The following is a 22,327-nucleotide window of genomic DNA, read 5'->3' as shown; positions in this document are numbered from 1 at the left end:
TAAATATCAATACTCTACCATCACTTAAGTAGATATTTTCAATTTTTATTTGAGCACGGCTTTTTTTTAGAGTGACAAGGGTTTAATCGCATTGTCTTTTAAGCTATTGCATAGCTTTTATCGCGGGCTTTGAGCGCGGCGACCGAATCGAGAAATTCCGTAACGAAAATAAGTAACACCTTTGTTGGATATCAAGTCTCCAGGCAACCGAGTTGTTGACTGTCAATAGAAAAATATGGGTATAATTGAATAAAGTATTATTTTACATTCCTTATTATTTTATTTGATAACCTTGCTTCGTCAACTTGAACACAGATGGCAGTAATACACATTTTTTTATAATCCGTGCGGAAATCTTAAAATTACGTGAAGTATATTTTATAGCTGATATTTGCAATGTCTTATATAATGGAGATATGATAAAATAGTGGATAAAGATGTATTAATGTAAATGTTGATGATTATGGAAGAATGTATTGTATTTCTGGAATTCCTTCTGAGCGTTTTCATAGCTTAAAAAATGCTATGTAATAGCTTTACCGCGGCAGTCTCCGAGTGCCACACGTATTTTTTTATAATATAGGAGTAGCAGAAGAGCATGCAGTCCACCTGAAGGTAAGTGGCTACTGCCGCCCATGGACATCTGTAATCAATCCCAGATAGGATTAGATATTCCTACCTGAGGTCACCCACAAATGCGCCGCTACCCTTGAGCTCTAAGCTGGAACGCCTCGGAAAAGTATGTCTCCCTTACCACACCCTTCAAACCGGAACACAGCAGCGCCTAACACTGCTGTTATTAGGTACAAATAGGTGTGGCGGTGGTGCCGCCGGAGTCGAACCACAAAGGGTTCTACCACCTTCGAAAATAATAATAATTTGTTTTAGAATACTTACCATAATTTTCGATGTTCTCCAAACCAATGTTGTAATCAAAAAGGTTGTATTGCGTACCGTTGTCGTCCCAATCTTTGAAGTCATAACCAAAATCATTTCTTTTTCGAAAACCTTGTACGCCATTCTTGAATTGATGCGTTATTTTTATATTTTGTAAAACTGTAACATTTTTTTTATAATATAGGAGTAGCAGACGAGTATGCAGTCCACCTGATGGTAAGTGACTCCTGCCGCCCATGGATACCCGTAATCGACCCCAGATAGGATCCCGAGGTTGGCGACAGATACGTTGCTACCCCTCAGGACTTAGCTGAGATACCTCTAAAGGTATGTTTCTCTTACCACACCCTTCGGCCTGAACACAGCAGCGCTACACTACTGTTCTAACAGAAATAGGTGTAGCGGTGGTGCCACTGAGGTCTAACAACAAAGAAAAGTAAAACTAACCCAAATGCGATATAAGTAAACATTTCAACTTATTTCCTATCATTACTTAGAAAATAAGAACACTATCGAATACATTGGAGTTAAAATACAAGTGTTATTCGGTGTCTTCGTTCTGTTTTTAATAATAAATTAAGTACTATGATTAAACTACTACTTATTACTATTAGAAAGCATCGATTATTGCGATTTGAACTTCAGTCTTTCATACCAGACATTCAGGGTTCGAGGCACTGGCATTATATCTAATTTTTGTGTGCCTATTAATAAATAATTCGCCAAGTACGAGTCGAACTCGCACATGACGGATTCCGTACCACCAAATGTTTTATTTATATTTTACTTATTTTTACCCGACTGCCAAGGAAGGGTTATGTTTTTCGCGCGTATCTTGTATGTTTGTCTTTCTTTATTTGATCCGATCTAACTAACGGCTGGATGAATTTCAACAGTTAAGGTGTCATTATATATGTCTCAATGACCCGAGTGTCCTTAGATAGGTGTTAGTAAACAAAAATCAAAATGGCGGATTTTTGGCGCGAAATAGTAACACATTTAAAAAAAAAAGTTAACCGAACCTATCGAGTAGGGTATCAAATAAAAGGAAATTAAACGGAGATTATAAAAACATATTTGTATATATATAAAACAGTAAGATGACTGACTGACTGACCAACTAAATGACTTTTTCATTTTTCAGAAATCAACGTACAGCCTAAACCAAGGACCTTACAGTTCTGAAATTTTGCACATAGGTTCTCTATATAGCGTGAATAAGTACTAAAAAGGCCTTTTGGAAATTCTACCCTTAAGAGGGTAAAATAGGGGAAAACAGTTTTTTTGAAATCCTTTAATTTTGAAGCAACTACTATAAAATTTTGTATTTGGCTTTATGGATAGAAACAAGGACGCACTTATTTATCCCCCTCCGAAAAATCAACCCCGTAGAGGGTAAAATAAGGGTTAAAAGTTCATTTGAACAATCGTCAATTTTGAAGCAAACACTATAAAATTTTGTATGAGGCTTGTTGGATAAAAATAATGAAATTCTACCTCTAACGATGTAAAATAATGACCGAAACTTTGATTTACTGAAGTTATATATTTAATAGACCGTAAATGGTGGATTGTTTCGCGAAATAGTAACACGTTTTAAAAAAAGTTAACCAAGCCTATCCAGTAGGGTGTCAAAATAAAGGAAATTAAGAGGAGATTACACATACATTATATAATTAATATATCTTTATATATACATTTCTTATGTGCGTGTGTATGTCACTGAACTCATCCTAAACGACTGGACTGATTTTGATGAAGTTTGTTGTGTGTGTTCAAGTGGATTTGAGAATGGTTTAGATTCACAATTTAGTCCGTGGGAAAAGGTTATTTAATTATTTTTTAATTCGTAAGTAGTTGTTGATTTTGGAATGTTTCACAATGGATTCGACAGACTTGTTGTAAGGGTTGTTCACCCTTAACATTTTTTTTATTTATATAGCAACACAACGTTTTCCGGGTCAGCTAGTCTATATATAAAATTCTCGTGTTAGTTACCGTACTCCTCCGTAATGGCTTCACCGATTTTCACCAAATTTTATATACATATTCAGTAGGTCTGAGAATCGGCCACTATCTATGTTTTTTACCCCTAAGTGATAAAGGTTGTTTAAACTTAACATTTTTTTTTATTTATATGGCAACAAAAAGTTTTCCGGATCAACTAGCACATATATACTTATATATACACTTTGAGATGACTGTCTGACTAAATGAGTGAGTTGCCGTGCCAGAGATCAACGCAAAGGGAAACCGCTGAACTTAAGCGTGCTGGAATTTTACACATAGGTTCTTTATATAGCGTAAATGAGCACTACGAGAATTAAATAGGATAATATTGTCTGAACATCTTTTGGTTTTGAAGCAGACACCTACTATGAAACTTAGTATTTGGCTTTCTGGATAAAAATAATGAAATGCCTATTTCACTGCTTTTGGAAATTCTACTTCAGCCTCTTTGGTGCAGTCGGGTTTTTGATTTTTTAAATTAATTACTTGTTATAAAATTACCATATTAAAATATGTTTTATTGTTCTTGTTTTTGTCTATTATAATAACAGTTATAATAAACGGATTGGAAAGATTTCAACTGTATACTTAGTACGGTTTACGAGTTACATCGAAGAATGCCGAAAAATACCAGTTTGTTGTATGGAGACCTCCTCTAAAAATTAACTTTATTTTACTTTTAGTATTTGTAAAAAATGCAAGTGTCTATCTATTACGGTTTTGGAGATAGAGCCCTGTGACAGACGGACAGACAGCGAAGTCTTAGTAATAGGGTTCCGTTTTTACGCTTTGAGAATGGAACCCTAAAATGACGGTAAAGAAAAACATCGTGAGATATCTTTAAAAAAGTTTTAAAAGGTGTCTGATGTCGGCCACATTGGCCAGCATAATGGAATATGGCTAAACCGTTTTAAAATATTCTAAGAATAGATCCGTGCCCAACTGTGAGGAAGTGGTTTGATGGAGTCTCCACGCCATACCATAGTAGTGGTATACCAATCATGTGCTAGAAGAGTTAAAAAACGTTAGATAGATATAAACAAACATACATATTTAATTATATTCCTTTTAACATAACATATAAATAACTTTTCTCCGATAACATTTTATGTGTAATAAAATTCTGTTTATATTTATATTTTTGTATTTATTTCGTTGTTATAATGCGATGTCTTCTGTTTCTTATTTTTATAAAAATTGGTATGTTCTCGAAAATATTTTAACTTTATACAAGTCCTTAATGTGTATTTTTTAACACGCTTTTATTAGCTTGGGTTGTACGTTTGTATGTATGTATGTAATAGTAACGGAATCTTTGAGCCCGATTTTTATCCACTTTGAACGTTCAGTTTAATTCAAAATTTTAAAGAATTATCAAAAACCGATGACAATACACGATTTTAATAATTTTGTACCATTGTCCTTATCAACATCCTCAGGATTAACGATTTTCGAGGGGAGAGAAAGCGCCTTATGGAGCGTACAGGCAAAGTTACTAGATTGATTTTTAGCTATGAGAAATAATAATGTTATTAACACGCTTTTATTAGCTTGGGTTGTATCTATATATGTATGTATGTATGTAACGGAATCCTTGAACTCGATTTTTACTCACTTTGAACGGTCCAATTACTTTAAAATATTGAACAATTATCAAGAACCGATGACGATACACGATTTTAATAATTTTATCCCATTCTTCTCATCAGGATCGTCCGGAATCAAGATTAACGATTTTCCCTGTGCGATTTTAGCGTGGTTTTTAGTTTTTAAACTATAATTATTGTCTTCCTATTGAAGGTTAGATTAACAGTCGTTTGTGGTGGCATTACCATCATTACCTTGTGCATTACAACAGCAGCGTAAAACGATGCAGTATTTTGGTTTGACGGTTTTGTTAAGGGAGGCATACTTCTCCGGGGCATTCCTCAGGGGTAGGCGCGCATGTGCAGCCGACCTCAGGTAGAAATCTTATCAGGGGTTCATTACAAATTTCTTTAGGCGGCAGCAGCCACTTACCATGAGATATATTAACTTATATATAACGCTTATATATAACGGTAATTTGTTTTTGGTTTTAATTAATAGTTCTATTCCAGCGTTTACCCACGCAGCAAGTCCTCGAAGCATAAACCTGGCATTAGACACAGTCCTAGAATTCGACAATCAAAATGACGTACACTTCATAAACACATTACAACAATTCCTCGATAAACTAAAAATTACCATCACGAGAAATAATCCGAACAACGATGGTGTTTCTGAAGGTGACAAAACTGTGAAATTCACTGATTTCTTAATCGAAACGCTAGATGTGTTGAATTCTTATGGTGACAGAGAGCTAGAGAAGTTCACAAAACATGTGGAAGATGAAATCAAAGCATGGTTAGATCGTAATAACATATCCGAACACATAGATCATGGGTTTAGAAGAGTAATTGATAGTAAACTGGAAGAATATAGCAACTTACCCGTAAAGGAAATACGAAGAAAACTAAAAACTATGTCAAGAACATTGAAATATGGTAACAGAAATAACGGTGTGCTTGCTAATTTCCTAAATTATTTCTACATAAACCAATCGAAAGCGAAAATCTCAAACTTTGTGAAGAACCTGAAACTTTATCGCTCGAGGACGAGACGAGGCTTACGTTTAAACTTAAAAAATATAGTCCGAAATGGTATTGAAAGTATTATCGATCCGCTAGTACAATTTGGTGCCGCTATCCGAGATATGCAAACTGAAAATAAACAAATACCAATAGAATCTGAAAAAGCAACAAGTAGTAATTTATTTAAAGATTTTGTTAAGAACTTCATGTCAGACACTCATGGGGATGACAAAGAAAATGAAATATTAGATTACATTGATAACTATAAACGAGTTATTGATAAACATCTAACGAAAAAAGATTTTCTAAGAGAGAAAACAGATTCTAATACAAGATCAGAGACAAAGAAACGTAAAAGATCTACTACTAGCAATAAATACATTCGAACAACGACAGAGAAGTCGAAATATACTTCTACAGAAAGCAGTTCTGAGGAATTAAAAAGTAAATTACGCGAAAAGATAAATAAGAAACATACAACAGTTAAAACAAGCAAGAAAGTAGAATCAGACGAAAGTGATGATACAAGTACAGATAAAGACTTAAGTAAAGTAAAGGAACCATTTCTGATAAGAATTGGTAGCAGTGATGATTCGAAAAGCGGAGAAGATTATGAGTAAGTTTGTTTAAAATTCAAATTTCCACAACGTTAAATTACATTATACAACGGCTTTAGTTGAAATATAACAAATGGCTCGTAACAGCCCTTTATTAATGTGTTTTGCGTGTTTTTAATAGCCAACAATAATAAGTTAAAAATTATTCTTATTAGACTTATAAATATTGTCTGTAAATGAACCAGCTATAACATAGTTCTTATGTATAAGATTCTTCTTATATATACAATTGTCATGTCACAATGTTAGTTATCGTACTCCTCCGAAACGGCTTTACCGATTTTCACCTAATTTTATATGCATATTCAGTAGGTCTGAGAATCGGCTACTATCTATTTTTCATACCAGGTAAGGGTTGTTCATCCTTAACATTTTTTTATTTATATGGCAACACAACGTTTGCCGGGTCAGCTAAAAATCTAATATCATGAAAGTTTTGAATCATGTCGTGGATACTAACGCTATCTGAATTTCAGTTTTAACAACTTTGTTAGTTAAATGTAGAACTCTAGCTAGTCTTATGATTGAAAGAAAGAACGAAAATAATTTATTCGGCAAAATATACAATAAACACAATAGTATAAAAGAATATTGCATACAAAAAATATCATAACATTTATGACCGAAAAGGTCTCCACTCAGCTTTAATATTTCAGGTAATCTTAGTTACCTGCAACGCTGGTATTCTGTGGAGCCTGTAAAACACTGTGTGATTGACTGCATTCCGTTGTCGTGTGATCTGTGTACCGCCGTTCTGTTCATAATTTGTACTTCATTTGAATACAATATATGTACTTACTTAGTTTTGCACATTTTTCATTATTTACAGAACCACAACAACCCAGCGTACTAAACAAAGACGGTATAAGAAATTCACAAGGTCCCGAGCGACAACAAAAAAGCCTTTTTCTTTTATAAGAACTTCAAAAAAGTATCGAAAATCATTTTTATCGACCGTTTCTCATGAAGGCTTATCTATTGAGCACTTTGGGAGCATGGTTACAAAATCACATAGGAAAAGCAATGACAATGATACGTTTACTGACAATGTTTTAAATGCGTCGCTGAAAGCAGTAACTGGTGTGACTAAACCAGAAAGTACAGAAATTATGGATGATAATGTAAGTAAAGTGGAGAGAATTAGTGGAAAAGATGAGTTAGATATTAAGAAAATACCTGAAACTGAAGAGAGTATTCGAGATACTACATCTAGAGATTTAAAGGAATATGTTGTAACTGAAACTATTAACTTAAAAGGCAACATTTTTATAGATAAACCAATAAATATTACAAATAAAAATACAATCAGTTTGGAAATAATGAATAAAGCTAAAAATGACGAAGATTCGGAGAGAAAGAAATCTGTCCACAATATACAAACGAAATATTTTAACGCTGAAAACATAAAACCGACTATATATTTGAGAAGTCATAATTTTAACGAAAGTGACGTAACAACTCCAAATATGGAAACATTTAATATAACTACGACAAAAACTTTAGAAGATGTGGACATAATAACAGAAGGAATAAGCATGAAAACTATAGACGATGGCTTGGAAAATGAAATAGAAAGCATTATAGATAAACTGAATAAAAGTACTACTTTTCCTGCTGAATTTGACAATTTCTTGAAGGAAGCTGAAATGAATAATGTTAAAAGTGATATTAAGGACCAAATGAAAGCCGATCTAGCGAATTTGATATCACCAACCACTGAAAATAGGGTCACTGATATGTATACTGACCCGTTTAGTGAATTAGATGCTATGGACCTTCTAAAATAAAACCAATGTAATTGTTTTCTTTAAAATTATAAGAAAATCCAATGTTATTTAAGTGTTTCATATTATAAATAAATGGTTAAAAAGATAAAATGCATTTGAATTCGATCCATTATGATGCACATTCAACGCTGAATGAAAAAGATGTAAAAAAGTAAAATGATTTGTGTTTGTGTGTATGAGTGTATTAATTTGTCCTTGTGTGTGTCAAAGATATCCACGGCCCTATAATGTACGAATTTAGACTACGAATACGAAAGCACAAAATAAACATTTTATCGACCCCTCCTACATATAATATCGTTACCCACAAAAGTACCTTTTCGTTTTTATTGCATAAATTGCCTTATTTTAATGTGTTTTATCGACACAAATAACGTTATCAAGCGTATAACATAAAACATATACCAAATTTCATAGAGATACCTGCAGAAATACAGATTTTATTCGCATTTTAGGATAAACGAAACTTTGAAACGCTGTCCTGTAAAGTTGTCATTTTGCTGTTATGATATTATACGTAGGAGGGGGTCGTTATTCTGTGACGAAACAAAGTCAGTTCACTTGTTGAGCCACGCAATGGTTATAATAAATAATAACTACATAACACCAAAGAGTATAGTAACCTATCATAACACTCTGATATTATTTCTCTCCTAAAAGTGAAAGATATATGTCACTGTTGTTTCAGCGAGAGTAGATGTCCGCCTTATTGACTCAGCTATTGGTGTAATCCAAAATATTTAGGTAGTATATTTATAGTATTTTTTATAATTAGCACCAATGACGAAATATTCAAATGAAATTTCTAAATTACAATATTGATTATAAAATACTGGATTTCATTTTCATAGGTTTGTCAGCTTAAAAGCCTAGTGTCCACAGAGAAAATGTCAAAAAAAACTTCATGTTTTGTTTGAAGCTCGATATATGGCAATTTGGCAACACAGTGACATTATTATTTGACACGCCTTAGTTGTATCTTGTGCAATTTCGTGTGAATTTTATAATTTTCATCGTGAAATCGAAGTTTTTGTGTGTGAATTTCTGTTTTGTGAAGTTTATTTAACGCGTTTGTGCATTTATTTGGGAATAAAATCGTCGCATTGGACGAAGAAAACAGGTAAAAGGTTTCTCTATACTGACAATATATTAGCCTGTCAATTTGAAAACTCATATATTATTCAGTGGAATCGAACTGCTGATGAATTTTTAATTCGGTCGAGTTAATTCCCATATCTATTGTTTGTTTTTTTAATTGTTTGAAGCTATTTTACGCAGAATTCTGAAGGAATATAGTGTAGAATTCGATTAAAACGTTGTTCTACAGCTATTTTCCTTACATACTTCTAATGTAAAGTATAATACTTATCTTTGAGTGACTCATACTTTCACACGAGTACTTAGGATACTTGAAACACCAAGACAAACTTACTAATGGCTTTATAGATATAACATTATCAACATTAAAATCAATAATAACGTTTCAAACCGATTACCTCAATTTTTTGAGTTCGAGGTTCGAAGCACTAGATTTTTCGAAGTTATGTGCGTATTAGAAATTAATTATCACTTGCTAAACGGTGAAGGAAAACATCGTGAGGAAATCTAATAATAAAAGAATAATAATGAATTATAATAACTAGAATGATATGTAATTATATTATATAAAAACTAGCTGACCCGGCAAACGTTGTGTTGCCAAATAAATAAAAAAAATGTTAAGGGTAAACAACCTGTATCACTTAGGGGGATGAAAAATAGATGTTGGCCGATTCTCATAGATACCGGATAAGCACAAAAAATTTCATCAAAATCGGTCAAGCCGTTTCGGAGGAGTATGGCAACGAAAACTGTGACACGAGAATTTTATATATTAGATTGCACGCCCTTAGGGTATACACAGAGAAACCATTACCAATGTAAATACCATCATTTTATGTACCTGTTGTTTTAGCAATAAATTACTACATACCTGGGAGTTCTTTAAAATAAGTTCTCAAAGGTGTGTGAAGTTTACCAATCTACACTTGGTTAGTGTGGTCGACTATTACCTATATCCTCTGATTGGAGTCTATGCCCAGCAGTGGGACAGTAATGGGTTAAAAACCAGGTGGTTAGATCATGAATCATATTGATATCAATAGCAATGTGATTTGGGGAGGTACCTCCGCTGCACCTTTTTTTTTTGTAATATAGGAGTAACAGACGAGCATGCAGTCCACCTGATGGTAAGTGGCTACTGCCGCCCATGGACATCTGTTATCAACCCCAGATAGCGTTAGATATTCCTTCCTGAGGTCGGCCACAGATGTGCCGCTACCCCTGAGGACTAAGCTGGAGCCCCTCGGAAAAGTATGTCTCCCTTACCACACCCTTCAAAACAGAACACAGTAGCGCTTAACACTGCTGTTATTAGGCAGAAATAGGTGTGGCGGTGGTGCCGCCGGAGTCGAACCACAAAGGGTTCTACCACCTTCACCTATTTCTAGCATTGTTTTTCTCCCACCAGATACTATTACAATCTGTCCCTATGGACATTCAGCAATACTTTGGACGTGTGGTTTTATGCGAGGCACAGGTCCTGTGACATGCCCTCTGAGATCTCATCTGAGTAGGTCCTGGACTACTCTTTTTTTAAGTCTTCTTGTGCTTGGAATTATTTTTAGCATAAGGCAATTATTATTGTGTAGGTGGGTGTTATTGCTAGTAGATTTACATATGAGGCCCATCCATCTAACCATTACCATGACGATCTTAGTGCTTACGTGGCTCACGTGATCGGCTTCAGGTAGAACCTGCTCTATATGGAGTCGTACAGATGTCCATATGACAGTGACCACTGATCAAGTGGACATGCTCATTTGCCACTCCACTCCCATTGAATAATATAAAATGCAATATCTACATGCAATATCTATCACTAAAAGAGTTCCTAAATACTTAGTAAGCACAGTTATTATCCTACATATACGTACCTACACACTCCTACACACACACCCACTCACACTCACACAAACATACACACGTACACATACACCATTGGATTTAAAAACCCAGGAGATGCATCGGCGGCTGGCAATACTCTTATCCCAACTAACACCACAGGGATTATAGGAGCGGGTGAAAAACAGCGCTACTTGAATCACTGATTCTGAGTCAGCTTAATGAGCCGAATTCCTTTTGCCATGTTAATAATATTGTAAAATGTACATTTATTTTTTGTGTGTAACCTGCATTATTATGGCAATAAATGTATATTATTATTATTAAAATGTGTCCAAGTTGGCAGTTGCCACTTACCATCAAGTGGACTGCATGCTCGTTTGCTTCTAAGCTCATATAACATAAACAAAATGAAGGCGATAGAATCTGGCGGCACCACTGCCACGCCTATTTCTATGTAATGGCAGTGTTAGGCGCTGCTGTGTTCTGGTTTGAAGGGTGTGGTAAGGGCGACATACTTTTCTGAGCTGTTCCAGCTTAGTCATCAGGGGTAGCGGCGCATCTGTAGCCGACCTCAGGTAGGAATATCTAATCATATCTGCGGTTGATTATATGTATGTCCATGGGTGGCAGTAGTCACTTAACATCAAGTGGACTGCTTGCTCGTCTGCTACTAAGCTCCTCCTACAAAAAAAAATTCACAGTCATTTTAATTTGTAATGGCTACTTACGTATATATACGCGTACGACATGCAGTTTATTTCTTTATTGCCAATATTTTAAACCTATTTATTTTTATTTTAGTTATTTATTGCAAAATATACACAATTAACAATAACATATAAGCAATATGTGATGCATTAAGAGGGTGTCGTAAAATACTTCACTCCACTTAGTTGCTTTATTCATGGTCATGGTAAAACTTCGTTGTTTTAAACTGTTTTTTTGTAATAAAAAACCATACGTCATGAGTTTCTTTTACATATTAAAATGTTCTCAATTTTTGTCAAAAATCATATCTCCACAGCCATGTCAGTGACAATGGACCCATACGGCACCACGGGGCCGATCACTCTCAAGTGGGACCCCAAGAACCTTGAGATCAGGACCACGTCGGTGGAGAGGACGCTGGAGCCCCTCGTGCTGCAAGTCACCACGCTCGTTAACAGCAAGGATAAGGCTGCAAAGAAGAAGAGACGTGAGTGTTGTTTTTCTGTAGTAGTTAATAGTTTTTAGAGTGTTATGATATGGGGTTCCTTAAGAAAGGTGCAGAATGAGCTGTGTTTCAAAACCGGCGTTGCAAGGACTATTAGCAATTATTATTAAAAAAAAAACAGAATGCTTAAAAATATAGCATGTATTATTCCCATAATTTAGACGAATCCGACAACACCTCAAATGTTGAAATCCATCAAGCCGTTTAGGCTGTAGGGCGTGACAAAGAAAGAAACATACATATGCTCGAAAAAGTCACCCTCTGCACTTAGGTAAAAAAAAATTATTAAAATTGTGTAAAGTCTAAAAATTCACACCTTTTAAAAGGTTTAAATTTCACCAATTCGCCCATAGCCAATGCTGTTGATTATGTCTTAACCACTCTTGCTCTAAGAGGAAACCCGCCCAGCAGTGGGATAATGATAGCTTAACAATTCAGAGATAAGCCGGAACAAACATACAGACAGACAAAAATTGTAAAAAATGTTATTTTGGTGTATGTACCGGATGTATATTCACATGCATGTAGTAAAAAGCGGTTATATAAATGTTAAAAACAGACACTCCAATTTTATTTATATGTATATGTACATTATGAATAGAATATTAAAATACATAGATGTGTCTATCCTACAGCGGGCAAGTCGAAGCGTGCGAGCGCTCTGGTCGCGACAGTGGAGCGGGCTACAGAGATCTTCATCGAACGAGGGCAGACCATCGCCTATGAGAACCCTGAGATCACTCAGGAGATGCTAGCCGCTGTCGAGGAGGTGCGGAAGGCTGGTGAGTGACAAATGTGCAGCATAAACGCGTTATACACTCACAGTCAATTTTTTTTTACGAAGGGGAAACCTTCAAAAGGTACCCGAGGCCGTGGGAGCAGCGCCGAGTTATGTGGGACTTTTACCGCACTAAAACCCCCCCCGGTGGTCGTCCTCGGCGTTTAGTGGAGAACTCCGAGATCTCCAATGGAACACAAACGGAGACCTCCTAACGCGATGCCCCTATCGGGCTCTATCCTGGGGGGAGCAAAGTAATTTACAGCGAAATGCGACCACACAAACCGCTGTCCTTCCCGGGGTCGCTTGCTGGACGGTTTAAGCTCCCACTCTTACCGCCCGTAACAACGGGAGCCCCTTTTAGTCGCCTCTTACGACAGGCAGGAGATACCGTAGCCCTACTCTGGTCCCGGGAGTTCAGGGACAATACACTCACAGTCCCATATGAGGATTACCTGTGTCTTGGGTGTGGAAGGACTCACAAGGGAAATTTGGTTATATTAGACCACTTTTTCCTTACGCGTTTTAAATGTGGTAGAGGCATACATATACGAGGCGTTCCAGTTTCGTCCTCAGGAGTAGCGGTGCATCAGTGGCCGACCTCAGGTAGGACTATCTAATCCTATCTGGGGTTGATTACAGATGTCTATGGGTGGCAGTAGCCACTTACCATCATATGCTCGTTTGCTACCATAATATTATTAAAAAAAAGTGAAATCTACCAAAACGCACTTTGCCCTACACCCTATGACTATGCCCTAATCCTCATTCTGAGAGACCCGTGCCTAGCAGTGTGACTATAATGGGTTGATGATGATAATGATGTTTCTCCTTACAGGTGCAGCAATGTCGCTAGCTGCCCGCGAGTTCTCCCTGGAGCCCTGTGCGTCATCAGTCCGGGGTGCGATGGTCCGCGCTGCCCGAGCTCTGCTGTCTGCTGTCACGAGGCTGCTCATCCTCGCTGATATGGTGGATGTGCACCAGCTGTTGGGGAAGCTGCGGAGCGTGAGTGTTGCTGTATTATGTTTTTGGTATTTGTAATGTGGAACTACCGTCTTTGTGGTTTAACATTTTTAAGAGGGTAGTCTTGTAATTAGGTAGATCCTTATAGGTGGTAGAACCGTTTATGGTTCGTGTCCGGCGGCACAATCGCCACACGTATTTCATTTTAATGATAACAGTGTTAAGTGTTCAATCAACTTTTAATTTTGATTCTAAGATGAGAGATCGATTCACTGAATAAATCAATTTCTGGAGATCGATTAAAATAATCGCTTTTATCTAAAAAAAAAAATCAATCTCTTATGTTGATCTAATGTTTTCTAATATCCCCAGGTGGAAACGGATTTGGACAAGCTGAAGTCCGCCTCCTCCCAATCTGAGCTGGCCGAGAGCGCCCGAGCTCTGGGCCGTTCGGCCGGCGAGCTCGCAGCTCAGGCGGCAAGGCGACAACGTGAGCTGAAGGAGCCGCGCATGAAGGACGAGCTGGCGGCCGCGCGCGCGGTGCTCAAGAAGCACTCCACCATGCTGCTCACCGCGTCCAAGGTGAGAGCCGGCGTGACGTCACGCGGCGTGACGTCAGCAGCCGCGCATGAAGGACGAGCTGGCGGCCGCGCGCGCGGTGCTCAAGAAGCACTCCACCATGCTGCTCACCGCGTCCAAGGTGAGAGCCGGCGTGACGTCACGCGGCGTGACGTCAGCAGCCGCGCATGAAGGACGAGCTGGCGGCCGCGCGCGCGGTGCTCAAGAAGCACTCCACCATGCTGCTCACCGCGTCCAAGGTGAGAGCCGGCGTGACGTCACGCGGCGTGACGTCAGCAGCCGCGCATGAAGGACGAGCTGGCGGCCGCGCGCGCGGTGCTCAAGAAGCACTCCACCATGCTGCTCACCGCGTCCAAGGTGAGAGCCGGCGTGACGTCACGCGGCGTGACGTCAGCAGCCGCGCATGAAGGACGAGCTGGCGGCCGCGCGCGCGGTGCTCAAGAAGCACTCCACCATGCTGCTCACCGCGTCCAAGGTGAGAGCCGGCGTGACGTCACGCGGCGTGACGTCAGCAGCCGCGCATGAAGGACGAGCTGGCGGCCGCGCGCGCGGTGCTCAAGAAGCACTCCACCATGCTGCTCACCGCGTCCAAGGTGAGAGCCGGCGTGACGTCACGCGGCGTGACGTCAGCAGCCGCGCATGAAGGACGAGCTGGCGGCCGCGCGCGCGGTGCTCAAGAAGCACTCCACCATGCTGCTCACCGCGTCCAAGGTGAGAGCCAGCGTGACGTCACGCGGCGTGACGTCAGCGGCCGCGCATGAAGGACGAGCTGGCGGCCGCGCGCGCGGTGCTCAAGAAGCACTCCACCATGCTGCTCACCGCGTCCAAGGTGAGAGCCGGCGTGACGTCACGCGGCGTGACGTCAGCAGCCGCGCATGAAGGACGAGCTGGCGGCCGCGTTAAGCGCTGCTGTGTTCTGGTTTAAAGGGTGTGATAAAGGAGACATACTCTTCCGAAGCGTTCCAGCTTAGTCCCCAGGGGTAGCGGCGCATCTGTGGCCGACCTCAAGTTGGAATATCTGATCCTATCTGGGGTTGATTACAAATGTCCATGGACGGCAGTAGCCACTTACCATCAGGTGGTCTGCATGCTCGTCTGCTTCTCCCATATTATATATATATATATATGTATATAATATATATATTTAATATTATATTATTTTTTACACAGGTATACGTCCGTCATCCAGAACTGGCGGCAGCTAAGGCCAACCGAGACTTCGTCCTTAGGGCCGTTTGCTCGGCGGTGGACACCATCTCAGCTGTCGCTCAGGGCCGGCCCTTGCCACCAAGCGGTGAGTAGCACTAATATAGTAAACTAGTGACATTCGTGCACTGAACTAGGCACCTCGCACTGGTGACGTAACATTAATGCACTGAACTCGGCACCTCGCACTGGTGACGTCACATTCGTGCACTGAACTAGGCACTTCGCACTGGTGACGTCACATTCGTGCACTGAACTAGGCACTTCGCACTGGTGACGTCACATTCGTGCACTGAACTAGGCACCTCGCACTGGTGACGTCACATTAATGCACTGAACTACGCACCTCGCACTGGTGACGTAACATTCGTGCACTGAACTAGGCACTTCGCACTGGTGACGTCACATTCGTGCACTGAACTAGGCACCTCGCACTGCTGACGTCACATTAATGCACTGAACTAGGCACCTCGCACTGGTGACGTAACATTCGTGCACTGAACTAGGCACATCGCACTGGTGACGTCACATTCGTGCACTGAACTAGGCACATCGCACTGGTGACGTCACATTCGTGCACTGAACTAGGCACCTCGCACTGGTGACGTCACATTGATGCACTGAACTAGGCACCTCGCACTGGTGACGTCACATTCGTGCACTGAACTAGGCACCTCGCACTGGTGACGTCACATTGATGCACTGAACTAGGCACCTCGCACTGGTGACGTCACATTCGTGCACTGAACTAGGCACCTCGCACTGGTGACGTCACATTGATGCACTGAACTAGGCACCTCGCACTGGTGACGTCACATTCGTGCACTGAACTAGGCACCTCGCACTGGTGACGTCACATTCGTGCACTGAACTAGGCACCTCGCACTGGTGACGTAACATTCGTGCACTGAACTAGGCACCTCGCACTGGTGACGTAACATTAATGCACTGAACTAGGCACCTCGCACTGGTGACGTCACATTCGTGCACTGAACTAGGCACCTCGCACTGGTGACGTCACATTGATGCACTGAACTAGGCACCTCGCACTGGTGACGTCACATTGATGCACTGAACTAGGCACCTCGCACTGGTGACGTCACATTGATGCACTGAACTAGGCACCTCGCACTGGTGACGTCACATTGATGCACTGAACTAGGCACCTCGCACTGGTGACGTCACATTGATGCACTGAACTAGGCACCTCGCACTGGTGACGTCACATTGATGCACTGAACTAGGCACCTCGCACTGGTGACGTCACATTGATGCACTGAACTAGGCACCTCGCACTGGTGACGTCACATTGATGCACTGAACTAGGCACCTCGCACTGGTGACGTCACATTGATGCACTGAACTAGGCACCTCGCACTGGTGACGTCACATTGATGCACTGAACTAGGCACCTCGCACTGGTGACGTCACATTGATGCACTGAACTAGGCACCTCGCACTGGTGACGTCACATTGATGCACTGAACTAGGCACCTCGCACTGGTGACGTAACATTAATGCACTGAACTAGGCACCTCGCACTGGTGACGTCACATTCGTGCACTGAACTAGGCACCTCGCACTGGTGACGTCACATTGATGCACTGAACTAGGCACCTCGCACTGGTGACGTCACATTGATGCACTGAACTAGGCACCTCGCACTGGTGACGTCACATTGATGCACTGAACTAGGCACCTCGCACTGGTGACGTCACATTGATGCACTGAACTAGGCACCTCGCACTGGTGACGTCACATTGATGCACTGAACTAGGCACCTCGCACTGGTGACGTCACATTGATGCACTGAACTAGGCACCTCGCACTGGTGACGTCACATTGATGCACTGAACTAGGCACCTCGCACTGGTGACGTCACATTGATGCACTGAACTAGGCACCTCGCACTGGTGACGTCACATTGATGCACTGAACTAGGCACCTCGCACTGGTGACGTCACATTGATGCACTGAACTAGGCACCTCGCACTGGTGACGTCACATTGATGCGCTTAACTTCACATTGTTACCGCATTTTTTTTATTTTATATCGTTTTGTTTTATTTGCAGGTACCAATCGCCCTCCGGTGGAAGGTCCCGGGGAGTTGGCTCAGGCTTTGGATGATTTTGATGTGAGTTGCATTTTATATTAATATTGTTCTCTATGTCTAAAAAATTTTCAGGTTTTTACTTCCACTTCAATTTAGTAAATGATACATATCTGCCAATAAACATGCAGTCCACCTGATGGTAAGTGGCTACTGACGTATGGACATCTGTAATCAACCCCAGATAACATACGATTCTTACCTGAGGTCGCTCAGAAATGTGTTGCTATTCCTAAAGACTAAATTGAGATGTCTTGAATAACATATGTCTCTCTTACCACACTTCAAACCAGAACACAACAGCGCTACACTGCTGTTATAACAGAAATAGGTGTGGCGGTGGTGCCGCCGGAGTCGAACCACAGAGGGTTCGACCATCATCATCATCATCAACCCATTACTGTCCCACTGCTGGGCACGGGTCTCCTCTCAGAATGAGAAGGATTAGCCATAGTCCACCGCGCTGGACAAGTGCGTATTGGTAGACGACTTCACATACCTTAGAAAGCTTGTATTTTTATTTTCCTTCACCGTTTAGCAAGTGATAATTATTTTCTAATACGCACATAACTTGAAAAATCAGTGGTGCGCCTGGGAGCGAACCTCGGACCCCTTGATCAAGAGCCAGAGTTTCTTAACCACTTGGCTATCACTGCTTATGAAAATTACTAGGTAATATTGTGATGCAATATGGTAATAATATTATTTAATTATTTCCAGGAGCGTATGGTGATGGAACCCTTGGCGTATTCGGAGCTGCGTACGAGACCGTCCCTCGAGGAGCGGCTTGAGTCCATCATATCTGGCGCTGCTCTCATGGCGGACAGCTCTTGTACTAGGTGAGATATAGATTACTAGCTGACACCGCAAACGTTGTGTTGCCATACAAAAAAATTTAAAAATCTAACATCGAGCGGTATGAAAAATGATGAAATTACTGAAATGGCTATGAAAAAATTGGGTTGGTGATAAAAATTTAGGGTTGTAAGTATTTTTTAATGCCACATTATAGAAAAATAAAAACAAAAAAATTTGTTCAATAATTAAAAAAAATATGTTAAGGGTGAATAGCCCTTATCACTTAGGGGTATGAAAAATAGATAGTAGCCGATTCCCAGACCTACTGAATATGAAAATCGGTAAAGCCGTTTCGGAGGAGTACAGTACTAACATTGTGCCACGAGAATTTTATATATAAGCAATAGCAATTTACGGGGATTACACAGGAAAAAAAATTGTAGATTCGCGACATTTACGTGAACCATGCAGTATGTACCACCCTCTCTCCCTCAAAGGTTTCTTTGAGGGAGGGAGGGTGGCATGGATTTCCGCAAAGTAACGCCTAATACAATTAACTAAAATACAGTGCCTTTTTATACGCCCATTTTTAGTTAATACCCTCATTTGATCAATATTTTTTCTATCTTCTACCGTCGTTTTTTTATTTTATTTTATTTTTATTTAGGAAACATACAATACAACATGATACTTAAAGATAGGTTATATAACTATTTCACGTATCAGTAAAGTTTCCACTAATATCTTATTCATAAAATTTCTGGTAAGTGATGACTCTATTGGAGCAAAACGGAGATATTTAATGATAAAGTGACTTTTAAAAAATTAAGTAATTATCTTAAAGTAAAGTAGAATTTCTCGTTGCAATGTCCTGTCTTATGTTGCTTTTATATTTTAAAAATGGGGCAATTCATGATATCTATAGGTTGAAACTTTTCGTTGTAAGAGTTACAAGAACGGTACAAAAAGGTATTACGTGTGTATTTTCTCTTGCATGGAGGAACATAGAACAGGTGTCTACAACGGGAATTTACACGGGTTTTTAATAATGTTATTGTTACAGGGACGAGCGTCGCGAGCGCATAGTGGCGGAGTGCAATGCGGTGAGACAGGCGTTGCAGGAGCTGCTCCACGAGTACATGAGCAATGTAAGTGCTATTGCATTAGGTTTAGTTGTGGGAGTTTGAACCCCTCCCCCCCTATTGAACTGTATTTAGTAGTGGGGGAAGACAGTCTAAGCTCATCATCGCCTTAGTACAAGTTGTAGTTATGAATTTCGTGTTTATATAGTAATAATAATAATAATGATAAAATTCATTTATTTCCTCTCACAATAAGGACTTAATTTATATACATTTAACAAAAATTAGATAAAATTATTTGCAAGCCTTACGTTTTGAGAGACAGGTGCCTGAAGTAGGTAGAAACCTGAGTTACAGGTCACCAGTGCCCTCCCGCGGTTAGATTACAGAATACATTTTATACATAATGTTAACTGTACAAAATAAAGTACCTTATATACTAAAATATTAGCGTGAAGAGAACATTTAAATTAGATTGTGTGTGTGAGTGTGCGTGTGTATGTGTGTGTGTGTGTTTGTAAGTGTGTGTGAGGGAATGTACAGAAGGGACGCAGAACTTAAGGCAATGAATGGAATGTGTTTAAAGTTTATATTCATTATTTGATGTCATATATAAATATTAATTTTTTGAGCTTAAAAAACGTATGGATTACGAATACATATTTTGTAAAGGTGACACATAAAAGTTTTTGACTGTTTGAGCTAGATAAATGAAAAACCTGTATTTTCACAAATTTAAAATAGTTTTTTCTCTTTCTCTCTTTTGTAATTCCAACAGTTTTATACTTGAAGTCTTAACTGTCTGATTAACGTGTATTTTTTACTTTTATGTTGGTCCTTCGAGCTAAACTTTTCAACGGTTTTTATTCTCTAATTCCGAAAATGTGATACCAAAGTGAAAATTCGCTATTCGTTATATTGGTCCTTCGAGCCGGATACACCTCTAAAACTACAATCTCTCACAAATTTGTTGTATTTGTCATCAGGCCGGACGCGCGGAGCAGTCCGAGGGTCTGGAGCGGGCGCTGGAGCAGATGTGCCGGAAGACCAGGGATCTGAGGAGGCAGCTGCGCAAGGCGGTCGTCGACCATGTCTCTGATAGGTATGTGGCCAATAACACATTTTTTCATCTTATAATATAGGAGTAGCAGACGAGCATGCAGTCCACCTGATGTTACGCTACTGCCGCCCATGGACATCTGTAATCAACCTCAGATAGGATTAGATATTCGTACCGGAGGTCGGCCACAGGTGCACCCCTGAGGACTAAGCTGGAACGCATCGGAAAAGAATGTCTCCCTTATCACACCCTTTAAACCAGAACACAGCAGCGCTTAACACTGCACTGCTGTAAAGGAGAAATACTTTTCTCAGGCGTCCCAGCTTAGTCCTGAGGGGTAACGGCGCTTGTGGCCGACCTCAGGTAGGAATATCTAATCCTATCTGGGGTTGATACAGATGCCCATGGGCGGCAGTAGCCACTTACCATCAGGTGGACTGCATGCTCGTCTGCTACTCCTATATTATAAAATAAACTTTACTAGCGCGGTGGACTATGGCCTAATCCTTCTCATTTTGAGAGGAGACCCGTGCCCAGCAGTGGGACAGTGATGGGTGGCTACCTATATTCTAAAGTGCTCTTTCATCACAGTTTCCTGGAGACGAACGTCCCCTTGCTGGTGCTGATGGAGGCGGCGAGGAATGGAAATGAAAAAGAAGTGGAGGAGTACGCGCTAGTGTTCACTGAGCACGCGAACAAGCTGGTCGAGGTCGGTACCCATGTCACACTGATTCTTGATAACTTCGTCATAGTGTATTTTATTTTGGGTGGTTGGTTTGACACATTGTTTTTGATGCCTTTTTGGACTGTTTTTGGTACCTTTGTCACACTGTTTTTGGTACCTTTGTCACACTGTTTTTGGTACCTTTGTCACACTGTTTTCGGTACCTTTGTCACACTGTTTATTGGTACCATTGACTCATAGACCTTGGTACCTGTGTCACACGGTTTTTGATACCCTCGTCACGGGGTATATTGGACCAACGTACCCCTGCTGGTTTTTTGTACTTTTGCTCCTCTGGTTGGTACAGTTGTAACACTGTTTTTATACTTTCATCACACAGCTTTTGTTGCCTTTGTCACACTGTTTCGGTGCCTTTGTCAGACTGTTATTATGGCGTATTGTTTTGGTGCCTTCATTGCACTGTTTTGGAACTTTGTTATTTTTCTCATACTGTTTTTAGTACATTCGTGGCACTGTTTTTGGTACCTTTGTCAAACTGTTTTAGTACCTTGGTTTTTTTTTTTTTTTTTTTATAATTATACCTAAACGATGAGGCAGGCGGGCTACCTGATGGAAAGCAGTCACCGTCGCCTATGGACATTTGCAACACCAGGGGAGTCGCCAATGCATCGCCGGCTTTGGAGGAGAGCTCTTTTTACACCTTTTTTGAAGAACCCCATGTCATGCGCTCCGGGAATACCTCAGAAGGAAGTTCATTCCACATCTTGCACGTCCGTGGTAAGAACGTCCATGCAAACCGAACCGTGGAGGACCGCCACGTGTCCAGTTGGTGTGGATGGAACTTCATCCTTCGACGAGTGGTGCGATGGAGGAATGGTGACGTAGGCACCAGGTCAAATAGTTCCTCGTAGTCATTGTAAAGCCGGTAGAACACGCAGAGGGAACCTATGTCCCTCCGCAAGCTTAACAGTTCTAACCGGTCG

General features: G+C 40.3%; 2 protein-coding genes across 2 annotated transcripts in view; both read left to right on the top strand.

Moving 5' to 3' along the window:
* Positions 1-4,959: 4,959 nt before the first annotated feature.
* LOC140755372 (uncharacterized) lies at positions 4,960-7,923 on the top strand. Its single transcript, XM_073090566.1, has 2 exons — positions 4,960-6,135; positions 6,966-7,923. The coding sequence occupies exons 1-2, from the start codon at positions 5,411-5,413 to the stop codon at positions 7,921-7,923; spliced, it is 1,683 nt and encodes a 560-aa protein (XP_072946667.1). The 5' UTR covers positions 4,960-5,410.
* Positions 7,924-8,865: 942 nt separating this feature from the next.
* alpha-Cat (catenin alpha) overlaps positions 8,866-22,327 on the top strand; it is a 71,862-nt gene continuing 58,400 nt past the window's right edge. Inside the window, exons 1-11 of the mRNA XM_073090997.1 lie at positions 8,866-9,043; positions 11,894-12,064; positions 12,718-12,864; positions 13,699-13,865; positions 14,196-14,405; positions 15,573-15,696; positions 17,682-17,743; positions 18,440-18,558; positions 19,581-19,665; positions 20,586-20,701; positions 21,251-21,368. Coding sequence (XP_072947098.1) covers positions 11,896-12,064; positions 12,718-12,864; positions 13,699-13,865; positions 14,196-14,405; positions 15,573-15,696; positions 17,682-17,743; positions 18,440-18,558; positions 19,581-19,665; positions 20,586-20,701; positions 21,251-21,368 — 1,317 coding nt within the window. The 5' untranslated portion in view covers positions 8,866-9,043; positions 11,894-11,895. The remainder of the gene's footprint in view (positions 9,044-11,893; positions 12,065-12,717; positions 12,865-13,698; positions 13,866-14,195; positions 14,406-15,572; positions 15,697-17,681; positions 17,744-18,439; positions 18,559-19,580; positions 19,666-20,585; positions 20,702-21,250; positions 21,369-22,327) is intronic.

Source organism: Epargyreus clarus, unplaced genomic scaffold (genome assembly GCF_041222505.1).
Source record: "Epargyreus clarus isolate Ecla_fem2 unplaced genomic scaffold, WU_Ecla_fem_2.2 ptg000033l, whole genome shotgun sequence".
Classification (NCBI taxonomy): Eukaryota; Metazoa; Arthropoda; class Insecta; order Lepidoptera; family Hesperiidae; genus Epargyreus; species Epargyreus clarus.
Note: the sequence above shows the minus strand (reverse complement) of the source record. Positions and strands in the feature narration are given on the sequence as shown.

What these genes read in the sequence shown, in the direction of transcription:
- LOC140755372 (XM_073090566.1), top strand. Translation starts at nt 5,411, where the DNA reads ATGTCAAGAACATTGAAATATGGTAACAGAAATAACGGTGTGCTTGCT. An exon ending in AAAAGCGGAGAAGATTATGA is followed by an intron (nt 6,136 to 6,965) that starts GTAAGTTTGTTT and finishes CATTATTTACAG; the next exon opens with AACCACAACAACCCAGCGTA.